We start from the raw sequence: 15,452 nt of genomic DNA on the forward strand, positions 1-15,452 counted from the left end.
CAGGGCGGGGACGGGCCGCACAAAGTCACGAGCCCGGGGCCCAGCGGCGACCGCCAAGCGCCACCAAAGAAACGGACCCTTGGTTTCCCCTCAGATTCTTCACGCGCTTACCCTCTTTTTTTTTTTTTTGCCACAAACCCCTCTCGTACCCCACAGTCTCCCCGAGGTTTTCAAGGTGGAATCCCTTCCGCGCCCCCCGCCCGGGCTTTCGAATCCTCCGGGGTTCTGACTCGGAACCCGAACGCGGAGAGCGGCAGCCCGCGCGTCGCTGACCGCGGGGTTTGGCGCCCACCGACGAAAGTCCGGGCGCGTGCCCGGAGTGGGCGGGCCCACGGTGGGGAGGGCCCGGGGTGGAGGCGGGGCGGAGTGCGAGGGGGTGTGTTCACGGTGGGCGGGTCCCCGGACGCGGCTGGGACTGAGGCGCGGGGGCAGAGAGCAAGGGGGTGGAGGGTCCGGCCCTCGGTGGGCGGGGTCCGGGGCGGGGCAGGTATGGGGGAGGAGGGGCTACCGAAGGAGCCTCTCGCGGGGGGGTGGGGGCGGGGGCTCCCTAGGGTGAGGGAGGGCTTCTGAGGCGGGGAGAAATGTGCTGAGGAGAGGGGCTCCCCCGAGCTGAGGGAAGTGCTGAAGTCAGGGAGAGGCCTCCAAAGTGGGGGCACGGAGGCGGGCGCTGAGGTGAAGGCGGGCTGCTGTGAGAAAGAAGGGTTCTAAGGTGCGGGTTGTTCCGAGATGGAGAGAGGCCTCTGGGAAAGGGTCACGAGGTGGAAAACCAAGGCGGGGAGGGGGTGCTCGGCGACAGGTGCCAGGCAAAATGCTTATCTTACTGGGGACCCGCGGTGAGGAGGTCGAACCTGGGGTCTTAGCCAATGTCCCCGCATTCCTAATCTCTCTCTGTGACACTCTCTCGTCTCGAGGCCCTTTCAGGACGGAGAGGAATTTTGCTGCGACTTAACTCGCAACGTGAAATAGACAACGGCGGCCAAACATATTTCGGTCCAGCTTCTAAACAGACCTTTTAGGGCCGCCTCCTTGCCAGCCCAGCCGTCTCTGGCAGCGTCGTCTTCCTCCCCTGAGACGGTGACTGACTGTTGACAAGAGTCAGGAAGCATTTGAACGAGCATCTGCTGAGGTGGAGGCTACGATGCACATCTGTGCGGACAGTTCTTGGAGTTCAAGCCCCAGGACAGGGCGACGCTTTTCCTTCGGCGTCTGAATCATTTTGCAGGAATAAAGAGCAAAAAAAAAAAAAAAAAAAAAAAGAAGTTCCCACAATAGCAGTTGGCATTTTATAGGACATTTCCTGCCCCCCCCCCAGTGGATTGTTTAAAGGGCCAACAAACGGGGCGCCTGGGTGGCTCAGTCGGTTGAGCGTCCGACTTCGGCTCAGGTCATGATCTCACGGTCCGTGAGTTCGAGCCCCGCGTCGGGCTCCGTGCTGACGGCTCAGAGCCTGGAGCCTGTTTCAGATTCTGTGTCTCCCTCTCTCTCTGCCCCTCCCCCGCTCATGCTCTGTCTCTCTCTGTCTCAAAAATAAATAAGAGCATTAAAAAAAAAATGAAAGGGCCAACAAATAACTGCCTCAGCTCTTCAAAGTCTTATTTTCCAGAAACAGAACCTGTCCTTCGTGTTAAATGGAAACCGATGCCCAGTTTTGGGGTGAACTGGGTAGTGACCATTGGCTTTCGCCCTGTGACCTCGTCTGAAATAACTGTAGTAACTTCTGCACAACTTGTTAGGTGAGGACATCCAGTGTAATGGTAGAGCTGCAAAGAGCACAGCAAGATGATTTAGGGAAATAGAACATATGTAGTTTGGTGTAGTGACAGCTGGGAGAGAGAAATGTTCATAATATTTGAAGGTTGTGTGCAGTACATTTACCGAAAGAAACTGAAATGAGCGTGGTAATGACAGATCCTTGAAATGAGGATAAAAAATCATGTTTGGATAGGATACTGATGATTTTATGCAACTTAAAAAAATTTTTTTTAAGCCCAAAACGCAGGATAGTTAAAAAGTACACTTGAAGACATTTCTACTCAAATCAGGACCAAAAAAAAAAAAAAAAAGTAGCCTTTCATAACACCTAAAAATTTTGAATATGATGACAGTGGTATTTCAAATCAGTGGGGAAATGATGAATTCAGTGAATGGTGTTGGAACAGCTAGGTAGCCATCTGGAAGAAACATAAAATTGGAACCAAACTTCACACCTTATACCAAGATAAATGCCAGATGGATCAAGAAATTAAATCTGAATATAATAACAAAAGTGCTAGAAGAAAAGGAGACTTTTTTTTATCTCAGAATAAGAAAAATCTTTTTAAATATGACACAAAACCCAGAAGCCACAAAAGACTTATAAAAACGACCACATTAAAAAAACAAAAACAGAAAAACCTGGGTTCCAAAATGCTACTTTCCTATTTTAGATGCAGAGTCCCGCAAGCCAGAGCTTGTGTATCAATTAGTAGTTGTGACGAAAAGCTTTCCCAGTGTCTCAAATCCTTCAGTGAGTCCACAAGTTCTATACAGAATTTTTAAAATTTGTGTCATTTTTATGGTATTCTAAAAACAACAACAACAACCAGGCAGTGGGAGTACCTGAATTTGAAACCGTTACACTTTAGTGCCCCTCTGTGGACAACTGCCTTATAATCAGAAAAAGGCACATGATCCCAGCGTCTGCAGTTGGGTTTCCTCGAACTGGTGCCTGCGGATATATGTTCTGGGAGTTTCAAGAGCTCAAATATGAGAAGTGCTTTGGTAGAGAACTAAAGAATGAAAGACCATCACACGCACACAAAAAGAACTTCACTGGGCGCGTCTCCCCTTAAACATAGTTCATCCAAAAGATGTTTACTGAATCCCTACTACTTGTCAGACACTGGGAGGTGTTGACTACCAGGGTTTATTTTTTAATTTATTTTTTAATTTTTTTTAATGTTTATTTTTGAGACAGAGAGAGACAGAGCATGAATGGGGGAGGGTCAGAGAGAGGGAGACACAGAATCTGAAGCAGGCTCCAGGCTCTGAGCTGTCAGCACAGAGCCTGATGCAGGGCTTGAACTCATGGACTGTGAGATCATGACCTGGGCCGAAGTCGGATGCTTAACCGACTGAGCCATCCAGGCGCCCCGAGTACCAGGGTTTAAAGAACAAATGAGATACAAACCCTAATGGGGCTCTAGATTGGTAAGTTTCTAGGCAATTACAGTGAAACACACACACACCCCAGTCATTTGGGGGCTTTCTCATTTATTTAGATTTATTTCCACATTTGAACACCTTCCAACTTCAGCACACAGCTCCCCAGAGAGGCATGCTCCTGACAGTTTATTCAACCAACATTTATTAAACACTGCGTGATCCCAGCTCTATGCTGGAGAAGGAGATGAAGACAGGTCTGGACAGGTCTCTGCCCTTTAGGGGCCCTGAGTCTAGTAGGGGGAGACAGATACCGAAACAGGTAATCACACACAGGGCAAGGTAAGAGATCAGACATGCAGTCGGGTAACAAGGAAACCTCTCCCTGCGGGATCCTCACAGAGGTAGTGACCCGAACTTTGGGGCTGGGAGGATGGGTGAGGGTTTGCTGGCTGGGCGGGGTGGGAAAGGCAGAGGCAACTCAGAGGCTCTTTTAGGGAACTGCAAGTGGTTTTGCTGGAGTGGAAGGTGCTAGGGAGAAAGCAGCTCTCAGAAGCAAAGGAGAGAAGCTCAAGGTAACATTTGATGACAGTCCACACTCATAGCACTTACTCCTTTCCACAGATTAATGCAACCACTCGTCACAAAGACACCATGAGGTAGGGACTATTATTACCCTTATTTACAAATGAGGACACTGAGGCATCGCAAGTTTAAATAACTTGCTCAAGGCTCACAGTCTGGCTCCCATGTCCATGTTCTTAACCAATCCACTAGACCAGTATATGGCAGACCCTGTATATTCATATGTGATTTTTTTTTTTTTTTCATTTATAGGAGCCTGGTTTAAGCACACATAGGAGTGGCAACTGAGCCAGGCTTAACATAGTACAGCTCAGCCATTTACTAGCTGTGTAGTCTTGGGGACATTAACGTCTGTGCCTCAATTTTCTCATCTGAAAACCAATAATGATAATAGTACTGAGTTGTTGTGAGAATTAAATTAATACACTTGAAGTATTTGGGCTGCCGTGTGAAGAATGGATTGAAGGGGGCAAGAGAGGGCAAGAATGAGTACCTAGGAGAAGACTGTATAAGTCAAAGCCGGGGGCAACTTCATCCAAGAAAGGCCTCTTGAAAATGGGGAAAGTTGTGCCTCATGCAGAGGGCTATAGTGAGAAGGCAATAAAATAATGTGTGAAAACATGCTTAAAAGTGTTTAGTTCAGGGACACCTGGCTGGTTCAGTTGGTAGAGTGTGAGACTCTCGATCAGGGGGTTGTGAGCTGGAGCCCCACGTTGGGTGTAGAGATTACTTAAAAATAAAATCTCAGGGGCGCCTGGGTGGCTCAGTTGGTTAAGCGTCCGACTTCAGCTCAGGTGACCATCTCGCGGTCTGTGAGTTCGAGCCCCGCGTCGGGCTCTGGGCTGATGGCTCGGAGCCTGGAGCCTGCTTCGGGTTCTGTGTCTCCCTCTCTCTGCCCCTCCCCTGTTCATGCTCTCTCTCTGTCTCAAAAATAAATAAACGTTAAAAAAAAAAAATAAAACAAAATCTCAAAAAAATTATTTAGTTCATAGCAAATACCTTTAATTGTTTTATTATGGATAATTTTTAATATATACAAAGGTAAAATAATACATTTCCATCACCCAGATTCAACAAGTTTTAACACACGGCCAATCTTTTTTTTTTTTTTTTTTTTAATGTTTATTTATTTTTGAGAGAGAGAGAGAGAGCAGGGGAGGGACAGGGAGAGGGAGACACAGAATCCAAATCAGGCTCCAGGCTCTGAGCTGTCAGCACAGAGTCCGAGGCTGGGGTTGAACCCATGAACCACAGGATCATGACCTGAGCCAAAGTCAGACACTCAACTGACTGAGCCACCCAGACGCCCATAGATTTCTTAAGTCACACGGCCAATCTTATTTCACTTATAACTCCATCCACTTACTCCCTCTCATATTATTATTTTTGTAATCTCTATTTATTTTTGAGAGAGAGAGAAGGAGAGGGGCAGAGAAGGAAGGGGACAGAGGATCCCAAGCGGGCCCCATGCTGACACCAGAGAGCCCAGTAAGAGGCTCGAATTCATGAACTACGAGATCATGACCTGAGCGAGCGGAAGTTGGGCGTTTAGCCGACTGAGCCAACCAGGTGCCGCAATCCCTCTATTATCTTGAAGCAAATTTCATACATCATATAATTTCATCTGAAATATTTCAGTATGTATCTCTAAAAGATAAGGACTCTTTTCAAACAGAACCATAATACCATTAGCACACCTAAAAAATAATAACTTTTAATATCAAATATATAGACAGCATTCAAATATTCAATTATCTCATCAGTGCCGTATATTGTCTGTTTCAACTGGGATAAGAAAATGTCTACGTGTGGCAACCGACTGATGCCTTTGGACCCTTTTCTGAAAATTCTATAGGTTTCCGTCTTTTCCCTTGTGTAAAGCACTGTGACAGTGCCTGGACGGAACTGGAGGGTATTCTGCCAAGCGAAATTAGTCAGTCAGAGAAAGGCAAAAATCGTACGACTGCACTCGTATGAGGACTTTAAGAGACAAAACAAATGAACATAAGGGAAGGGAAACAAAAATAATATAAAAACAGGGAGGGGGACCAAACAGAAGAGACTCATAAATATGGAGAACAAACTGAGGGTTCCTGGAGGGGTCGTGGGAGGGGGGAGGGGCTCCATGGGGAAGGGGCACTAAGGAATCTGCTCCTGAAATCATTGTTGCACTAGATGCTAACTAATTTGGATGTAAATTTAAAAAAAAAACAAAAATTAAATTAAAAAAAAAAGAAAAAAAGAAAGAAAGAAAGAAAGAAAGAAAGAAAGAAAGAAAGAAAGAAAGAAAGTAAGTTCAGGAAAGGTCAAGCCCCACAGCTACTAGGTCTAAAGTCCTATATCTATTATGAAGCAGGACTCAAGGCCCTGCATTTTCTGGGGCCAAAGCTCGAACTCCTTCTTCCATCTCTTCACCTGGGATATTCTCCAAGGGGGTCACCTAGGATTACACTCAGGGTTCAAGTGAATATGCATATCTGTGGGAGACACCTTAGGTCCCAAGAACGCACTTACTTTCTTCTTGGTTTAGGCAAATAGCCATCTGCTTGATTTCTTTCCTTTTGCGGCACTGCCAGGCAGACCTCTCTAACAGATCAGGTCACTCCCTTGTGCCCTGAGGCCCAAGTGATAAAAGCCAAGCCCCTCAGCCCAGCCACAGGTCCTTCCCCACACTGGCCCCTGTCCCTCTGCGTCTCAGTTGGTGAGGGGAACAAAGGCAAGAGAAATGTAGCTGAAATTAAATCTCACAGCTTGTAGCCCACTGATAGACACCTGAAACATGCAAAATGTGACCTTACCCAAGCAGCTCATGGCTGCCTTACTTCCTTGATGTTTTATTAAACACTAAAAGTAGCCTTACCTTACCAGTAGCTAGCCCCTCAAGGTCACGAAAGCCTTGCTTCCAAGTTCCTTAGTAACTTTACTTTATCTTTACCCCTCCCTCCACAAACTTAAAACTATATAATCAGCCACTCCTCACAACCCCAGGGCAGCTCTTTCTGCCCACGGGTCCTGGCATGCTTTATTAAAATCACCTTTTTGCACCAAGGATGTCTCAAGAATTCTTTCTTAGCCATTTGCTCAAGAACCCCAACATCGGTGAAGTCTTTCTCGATTTGGTTTTTTGTTTATTCCGCACAGATTTCTAGCAAAGCATTAATGTATTAGTTAGTTTATACATCCTTCCCCCTCTCCCAGATTGTGTGCCCCTTAAGGTCAAGGACTGCGTCTTTATGCATCTCTGCAGGCATGGTAGAGAACAGACACCTGGAATATTTGCTCAAGCTCTCCAAGCCCCAGTGTCCTCCCAGGAGAAATGGAGGTAACAATACTCACCCTGGGGGGAGCCACCAGGAGGGTAAACCAAGATAATGTCTAAGCAGGACTTAACAGAATTAAAAAAAAAAAAAAAAGTTAAAGAAAGGGTGGGGGGCACCTGGGTGACTCAGTTGGTTAAGCATCCATCCGAGTTAGGCTCAGGTCATGATCTCACGGTTTGTGAGTTCGAGCCCTGTGTCAGGCTCTGTGCTGACAGCTCAGAGCCTGGAGCCTGCTTCAGATTCTGTGTCTCCCCCTCTCTCTGCCCCTCCCATGCTCATGCTCTGTCTCTCTCTATCTCTCAAGTAAAAAAAAAAAAAAAGTTAAAAAAAAAAGCAGGACTTAACAGAGTACTCGGCATGTCATGAAGTGCTCAATAAATGATTCTCCTATGATTACTATTACTGTGTTATATAATAATATTATGTATTCCATAGTATTACTGCTACTAAGTGAGTGGAAGATTTAGTTGGTAAAGGCATGAATGAATGAGGTGACTTCAGTTTAAATCCTGACTTTGGTCCAGAGAGAAGTGAACTTTAATATTCTTTGTCCCATGGACTGGGAATGATTAAATGTGTTGCAGTATTATTTTTTTGTTGTTGTTTCTGTTTTAGATGAAACCCAACAACATGGGCAGGCTTCAGCCAAAAGTTCTCCCAATTCTTGGATAAGGATTCATCCAGGTGTGTTACAAGGTGAGGGGTTATGGAAACTGACTTCCTTTTTCTGAGTTGGTTTTGACTCCTTGGTGTCCTTCCTGTGGATGAATCATAAAGACACAAACAGATTAAAAACAAACATTGAAAAACCAGTGTGCTGAAGGGAATGCAGAAGTTAAGTCCCCAGGATTACATCAACAGTCTAGAGTGAAACCACCCAGAGTGAAACTGGTCAGGAGGCTGGGAAATGAAGGTGAAATTGATAGACTATGAAGTGTCTGAATGTATTGGGGGGAGATTTAGGTGGCCAAGGAGAAATGTGGAGATAAACTGTGATAAGTACATAATGAAGAAAAAAAAAAAAAAGGCAAGAAAACAGGCAGATTAAAAAGAGAGAAAGGCTTAGTTCCAGGGATAGCAAAAAGTTTTACAAGAAAACAAAAATACCATAGTACCCTCCACGGCTCACGGCAGTTGTGTTGATGGTATAATGCTGATTAGTGGTCCAAACCGAATCACAACAGAAAAACGCCGGGAGGATGAGAGACAGAAAGTGTGTGCATATGAGAGACAGCCCAGTCCTTAACCACTCCCGGTAGGAACTCAACAGACAATGCCTAACACTGAAAAATCAAAGAGCACCGTGGTATTTAGACATTAGAAGGATAACAAACACCAAAACTATCAGTTAAGAAAGTGGAAATGTGTTGCTGGAGAATGCAAAGGAGGTCCAGAGGGGTGCGATTTTTTGTAACAAGCTTTGTAGAACTAGTTATTAGTTAATTAGCATTTGCGTTATGCTTTCCATAATCAGTTAATTGAATAGGCACTTATATATTACCTTGCATCAGGCACTGTTCTCAGTGCTTTACGTATGTTAACCAATTGAATCCTCATAACCACCTTTTTTTTTTTAAGTTTATTTATTTTGAGAGAGACGGAGACAGCGCGAGTGGGGGAGAGGTGGACAGAGAGGGAGACAGAGAATTCCAAGTGGGGCTCCACACTGTCGGTGCAGAGCCGGACACGGGGCTCAAATTCATGAAACTGTGAGATCATGACCTAAGCCGAAACCAAGAGTTGGACACTTAACCGACTGAGCCACCCAGGCACCCCTTCTTTACTTAATTTTTAAAGGATGAATATGTATTATTTTAATTCAAATAAAAACAGAAACATTTGTAAATCAGTATGAGCTTTTAAGAGGATTTATTTCCAACTTTATGGGTATAGAGAGGCCAAGTCCTAAAATGAAATCAATTTTTTGTATAAGCAATTGACTGAAGCAGAATGCTAAACACACAGTAGCTGATCATTAATTCCTTCACCAAAAATTCACTGAATCCTTACTACGTGCCAGCCACAGGAGCAGGTACAAAAGATTCAATGCTGAATGAGACAAGGTCCTTGAATTTGTGAGACTTATAGTACAGAGAGGGAGACAGATAATTCCATCACTAGAGTAGGTCATATTCAATGGAGCAAGCTTGGAAAAGCACAGAACACAAAATAGGCAGTCACTAGTGCAGTCTGGGGAGACTTTCTGGAGGTAGTGATGCCTGAGCTGGCCTTTCAGGATCAGGTAGGAGTTAGCCACATGAAAAAGTTGCTAAAGCATATTTAAGGAAGAGGAAAGAGCAATGAATACTCGTTAAAATGAATTGAGTTGGTTGCCGTCCTCTTACATTCGAAAATATCAAAATGTCAGAAATAATAGTATTCATAAGCCCCTCCTAACCTGAAACATTCCACAGCCCAAACCAGTGGGGTGCAAACCATGCTGCTACATTCCGGTATGAGTGGCTATTTCTCTAATCAAAAGAAAAAAATAAATTGATAAAACTTTCTTCATATTAAATTTACTTCAGACTTCTCTTAAGGGTGCCTAGGTGGCTCGGTCGGTTAAGTGCCTGATTCCTGGTTGTGGCTCAGGTCATGATCTCACGGTTTCATGGGTTCAAGCCCCACATCGGACTCTGAGCTGATGGGTGGAGCCTGCTTGGGATTCTCTGTCTCTGTCTCTCTCTGCGCCTCGACCACTCGCGCTCTGTGTCTCTCAAAATAAATAAACTTTAAAAAAAGTTAAACAAAAAGAAGACTTCTCTTAAAAATAGTTAGGCCAGGGGTGCCTGGGTGGCTCAGTCAGTGAAGCATCTAACTTCGGCTCAGGTCATGATCTCATGGTTCGTGAGTTTGAGCCTCACGTCGGGCTCTGCACTGACAGTGTGGAGCCTGCCTGGGATTCTCTGTCTCTGTCTCTCTGTGTCCCTCCCCCACTTTCTCCCTCTTTCAAAATAAATAAATAAACTTGAAAATATAGGGTGTAGCTCAGGCCGTAAAGTTTGACTGCCGGTTTCAAATCATTGTACTGTCTACCAAATGCAAGAGCCTGGGCAGCAGTCTCTAAACCTCTCTGAGCCTCAGTTGCCTCCATTATAAAGCAAGGATAATGACACCCCATAGTTTACAGAGATGCTGTGGGAACTAGACAATACACGGACCATGCTTAGAACAGAGCAAGGACCTGACAAGCACAATGCTATCGGGTACCATTGCTCAAGGTGATAAAACAAATGAATAAGTAAAAGTTATAATTAAGAAAAAAATTAATTAGTAATCGAGTTGTAATTTCTTAACATGTTATGTGTTACTTGAAGTTACCAAAGTTTGTAGATATACTGAAGATTTAAATTTTATGCCAGACCTGTATTTCGGGTGCCGGAATTTAGAGTGGTGATATGTTTACGGGGTTCTGCAAAGAGCAGTATGACCTCTGGCTGTCCTGTCCCGCAGCACATGGGAGAATCAGGGCTCTGGGCTCAGGAAAAGGCCTAGAGCAGGTCAGCATCTGATCACCTGCCAGTCCATTTGCACTTGAAACCAGCCTCTTCCCCCTCCCTAGAGCAGTAATCCTGTAAAACAACAACTAGATGCTTTCTCTAAAATGGGTGTGCCCCAAACCTCCCAGTCCAGAAAGGAACAATGTACACTTGACCTTTGAACAACACGGGTTTGAAGTATGTGAGTCCACTTCTATGCAGACTTTTTTCAATAAATACATTTACAGTACTGAAGAGGTATTTTCTCTTCCTGATGATTTTTTTTTTTTTAAGCTTACTTATTTATTTTGAGAGAGAGCAAACAGGGTAGGGGCAGAGAGAGAGGGGGGGAGAGAGAGAATCCCAAGCAGGTTCCACGCCATCAGTGCAGAGCCTGATGTGAGGCTCGAACCCTTGAACCACGAGATCATGACCTGAGCTGAAATCAAGAGTCAGTCATTTAACCTCCTGAGGCGCCCAGGCGCCCCTCTGATTATTTTCTCAAAGCCTTTTCTTTCCTCTGGCTTATTTCATTTTAAGAATACAGTATATAATACATAGAACATATAAAATATGTATTAATTGACTGTTTATGTTATTGGGAAGGATTCCAGTCAACAGTAGGCTATTAGTAGTTACATTTGGGGGGAGTCAAGTTACATGTAGATTTCTGACTGTACCCCTAAACCCCGAGGAGAGCTCAGCCTCCTGCCATAGCTGCGGGGACACAGTGTGGCTTGAGAGGTGGCTGGGAGTGGGGGTGGGGCTACCTCGAGAAGGCCTTGTGTCTAAGACTGAATTTTAACCCTAGATCCTCAGGAGTTTGAGGAGAAACTGCAGATTTTAAGCAAAGGAACAGCACGATGAGCTACAGATGTTTGAAAGGGACCCACGAGGGGCCTGGGTCTCAACTCTGGTGAGCCTCAGCGGCCTCCTTTGAAAAACAGGAAAAATAAAATTCACCCCACAGAACTGTTCCTAGACTTGAATGGGACCATGGACTATGCCTAGCACGGGGCGAAGACGGTTTCCCTCAGTTTCCCTTCCAGTATTTGTAACAGGAAGAGGGGGCATGCTCTTCTTCAGGCTCTGGAAAGCCTGCCGTCCCCCCACCCCCCTCCCCGTCCTTAGCGACTCTGAGAGAAGGGTCTAGGGAGACATCTTCAGGCCCAGGCTACGCCCTGTCTGAATGCAAAACTTTAGGAGCTTAGAGACTTTTCCCCCCCGCAGGTGAGAATTTGTGTCTTTTCTGGAGCTTCACCGTTTCAGTGCCCTGTGGTGTGTGAGAAGGATTATGCCTGCCCTAAGAGGTGTGAAACCCGGCCTTCCAGAGCCCAGAAAACCAGGGAGTCCTTCCGGGCTGGGCTAGGCCAGGGATCTCAGGCAGCCAAGCTCAAAGCGTCCCGGATGCGGGAACGTAAGGAGATTTATGAAACAATAATACGATGCCTGTTGATTATTGACAGGTTCTATGCCGGGCTCTTTGGTTGCTACACGTAGCAACCATCCACATTTCTTACAGCCAAGGAAACAGACCCAGAGAAGTAGGTACTTGAGGATGCAGGGCAAAGATTCAAAACCCCGGATCTTTTTAGAGCCAAAGCGCCTTCTACTGCTTCATCGGCCATCAGGACTTTTAAAACCCAAGTATGATCCAAGTATGATCATGTGGTTCTCTTGTTAATATCTTTCAGCAGGTCCCTGAGACTTAGAAAATTGGGGCGCCTGGATGGCTCAGTCGGTTGAGCATCCAACTTCGGCTCAGGTCGTGATCTTGCGGTCTGTGAGTTCGAGCCCCATGTCAGGCTCTGGGCTGACAGCTCGGAGCCTGGAGCCTGCTTGGGATTCTGTGTCTCCCTCTCTCTCTGCCCCTCCCCCTGCTCATGCTCTGTCTTGCTCTCTGTCAAAAATAAATGAACATTAAACAAAAAAGAAAAAAGAAAAGAAAGTGCTTCACAGATGATACCCCTTCCTGATTTGTCAAAGGATCTTCTCTGGGTTCACCTTCCCGGGAACCCTGTCACACACTTTCTTTTTTTTTCTTTTTTTTTTAACGTTTATTTATTTTTGAGACAGAGAGAGACAGAGCATGAACGGGGGAGGGGCAGAGAGAGAGGGAGACACAGAATCGGAAACAGGCTCCAGGCTCCGAGCCATCAGCACAGAGCCTGACGCGGGGCTCGAACTCACGAACCGCAAGATCATGACCTGAGCCGAAGTCGGACACTCAACTGACCGAGCCACCCAGGCGCCCCATGTCACACACTTTCTTGATCCCCTGCCATGCTAATTCCTGCCTCTGAACTTTTGCCTCCGCTGCTCTGTCCACCAAGAATGCCTGTCTCTTGCCTCACCCGCTCCTTCTGCCTGGCAGACACCTTCTTATCCTTTCCAGATGTGGGTCAAGGGACACCACGCTTCTGTAAAGTGTTTCTGCATGGCTCCTGGGTCCCCTCTGTGTAAGCACCTCTGGAGCTTAGGGCATTAATTTGTTGATACACCTGCCCTCTCTCCACCAGGTTGTGAGCCCCTTGAAAATAGGGACTGTGTGTCAGCTACTGTGATTTATTCAGTGTCTACCGCAGGGAACTTTGGAAGCCTCTTTGAACCTGGGCTTGCTGCTGTGTAAAATGCAGTGGGTAACCTCTACTCATATGGCTGCTGCGAAGGTTAAAATGAGGTGATGTTTGTAGCGTGTTGAGCTTAATGTGTTTAGTTAATAAACGGTGGCCCTTATCATAGTATAATAAAACACTGTTAGTTGTAGTATTTCAAATAAGATAATGGGCGAAAGAATAAATGCATGAGTAAATGTGGTTAGCCAAGCAAAAAAAAAAATAACAAAATAAAAACGAAACCAAAAACCACTTCTGCTTTTCACGCAGCCTCGGAAAACCTGTAAAACTATCGTGGAGTATTTCCCGGTTTCTGTTTCTCAGTCTTTGGCTACAGTTTCCTTTTGTTCCTCTTGTCTTACCCTACCTGGCGGAAATATCCGGGCTCCTGCGGGAGCTTCCTAGTCCCAGGGAAGAGAATTAATCAGGGCTTGAGAGTGACGAGGGAGAGAGGCTCAACGTCTGTCTTGCTTCTCGTTTCCTCCCCTCCTTTTCCTTCCTGTGGGGGGAAACCAAAAAGACTTTACAAAACTCGGATCCAGAACTCCGTGTGGTTTCTTCAAAGGTTGCGCTGGAATCTTGATGGATGGTGAAAGAAAAAGCTGACAAATGAACCAATGACAACGGCAGACAGCAAATGACTGGCGCAGGGTCCCCTCATCCATCTTCTGAGAGCTGACTGAGGGCCTGCTGGGTGCCAGGCACTGAACTTGGCCCCTAAGGAAACAAGCTCTCTTGAGAGAGCTCCCCAAATCGTCACTCTGGGGAGATGGACAAGCGGACAGGCAAGTCTGTGACTAAGTAGGCTATGTTCTGTGGGGCACGATCAGGAGAGTGCAGGGCACACAATGGGCACCCCGAGTAGGCAAGTCAGGGAAGTCTTCCTGGAGGTAATACCTGAGCTGGGTTTTAAGGGTCAGCTAGGGGTTACTAGATTAAGAAGTAATTAGAAGATGGGAAAGTCGGGGGGAGCAACAATATTCATAAATTAAAATGAGTTGGCTTTTTATATTTCCGAGAATCTAAGGTGGGTATCAGAGAGACCATTTCTGATAGATCAGTGAGTCACTATCGATCCTGGGAGATTCTGCGGTTCAAGCCGGTGGGTCTCACGTCAAACTGCTATTATCAAAAAATTGTGGGGGTGCCTGGGTGGTTCAGTTGGTTGAGTGTCCGACTCCTGATTTCCACACAGGTCACGATCCCAGGGTGGTGGGACTGAGCCCCGTGTCGGGCTCCATTCTCAGCATGGAGCCTGCTTGAGATTCTCTCTCTCTTTCTCTCTCTCTCTGCCCTTTCCCCTTGCTCACACGCTTTCTCTCTCTAAAATACTTTTTTTTTTTTTTTTGAAAGAGAGAGAGAGCGCAAGTGAGCGAGGGGCAGAGAGAAAGAGAGAATCCCAGGAGGGGGAGAGAGACAGAGAGACAGAAGCAGGGCTGGAGCTCATCTGAAGCGGGGCATGAGTTCACCAGATGTGGGACTCAAAACTCATGAACCACAAGATCATGACCTGAGTGGAAGTCAGATGCTTAATGACGGAGCTACCCAGGTGCCGCTCTAAAATAAATTGTTTAAAAAAGGAAAAAAAAAAACTGTGGTCTTCTCCTCTTTAAGAGGAAAATTAAAATTGTAACCTTTAAGACTGGAAGGCTTCCAGGGTGCCTTGGTGGCTCTTGATCTTGGCTCAGGTTATGATCTCGTGGTTCAGATCAAGCCCTGAGTCTGGCTCTGTGGGGATAGCACAGAGCCTGCTTGGGATTCTCTGTCTCCCTCTTGCTGCCCCTCCCCCACTCGTGTTTTTTCTCGCTCTCAAAACAAATAAATCAACTTAAAAAAAAAAAAAGATTGGAAAGTTTCCTTGGCTAAATTTCTCAACCCATTAAGCTTTGGTTTCTTCTCAAAAATGGAGAGTATAACACGATCTATCTGTGACAGCGATGGTTAGTTACCAACCCATCATCCACTCTCCCTTTTTCTTTAGCGACGGAGTCAGTTTTTGTCTAAGATGGTAATATGTCCAGATTTTTTTTTAAACTACACTTCCCAGTCTCCTTTGAAACTAACATCACCGTAATATCTGGCTCTTGAAATAAAGTGGCAATATTATATGTCATTTCCAGAGAGATAATTGAAAACGGAGAGGGTAACAGATTGACTACAACCAAGCATGAAGGATCTTTCTGGGATAATGAAAAAGTTCTAACACTGGGTTGTAGCAGCTGTTGTTGCAAAACTCTGTAAATCTACTAAAATTAATTGAATCGTCTGCTTAAAATGGGCAAATTTTATGGTAAATTAGACCTCCATAATAT

General features: G+C 45.6%; 1 protein-coding gene across 1 annotated transcript in view; it reads right to left on the reverse strand.

Annotated features, from left to right (window-relative positions):
• Nucleotides 1-7,560: 7,560 nt before the first annotated feature.
• The window catches only part of FAM227A (family with sequence similarity 227 member A), a 77,231-nt gene continuing 69,339 nt past the window's right edge, over nucleotides 7,561-15,452 (reverse strand). Inside the window, exons 17-18 of the mRNA XM_047065102.1 lie at nucleotides 13,508-13,639; nucleotides 7,561-7,804 (exon numbers count right to left, since the gene is read on the reverse strand). Of these exons, the coding sequence (XP_046921058.1) occupies nucleotides 13,561-13,639 (79 nt within the window). The 3' untranslated portion in view covers nucleotides 7,561-7,804; nucleotides 13,508-13,560. The remainder of the gene's footprint in view (nucleotides 7,805-13,507; nucleotides 13,640-15,452) is intronic.

The sequence above is a fragment of the Lynx rufus genome, unplaced genomic scaffold, assembly GCF_022079265.1.
Source record: "Lynx rufus isolate CCGP_SWC_20201006 ecotype Redwood Valley unplaced genomic scaffold, mLynRuf1.p SCAF_7, whole genome shotgun sequence".
Classification (NCBI taxonomy): Eukaryota; Metazoa; Chordata; class Mammalia; order Carnivora; family Felidae; genus Lynx; species Lynx rufus.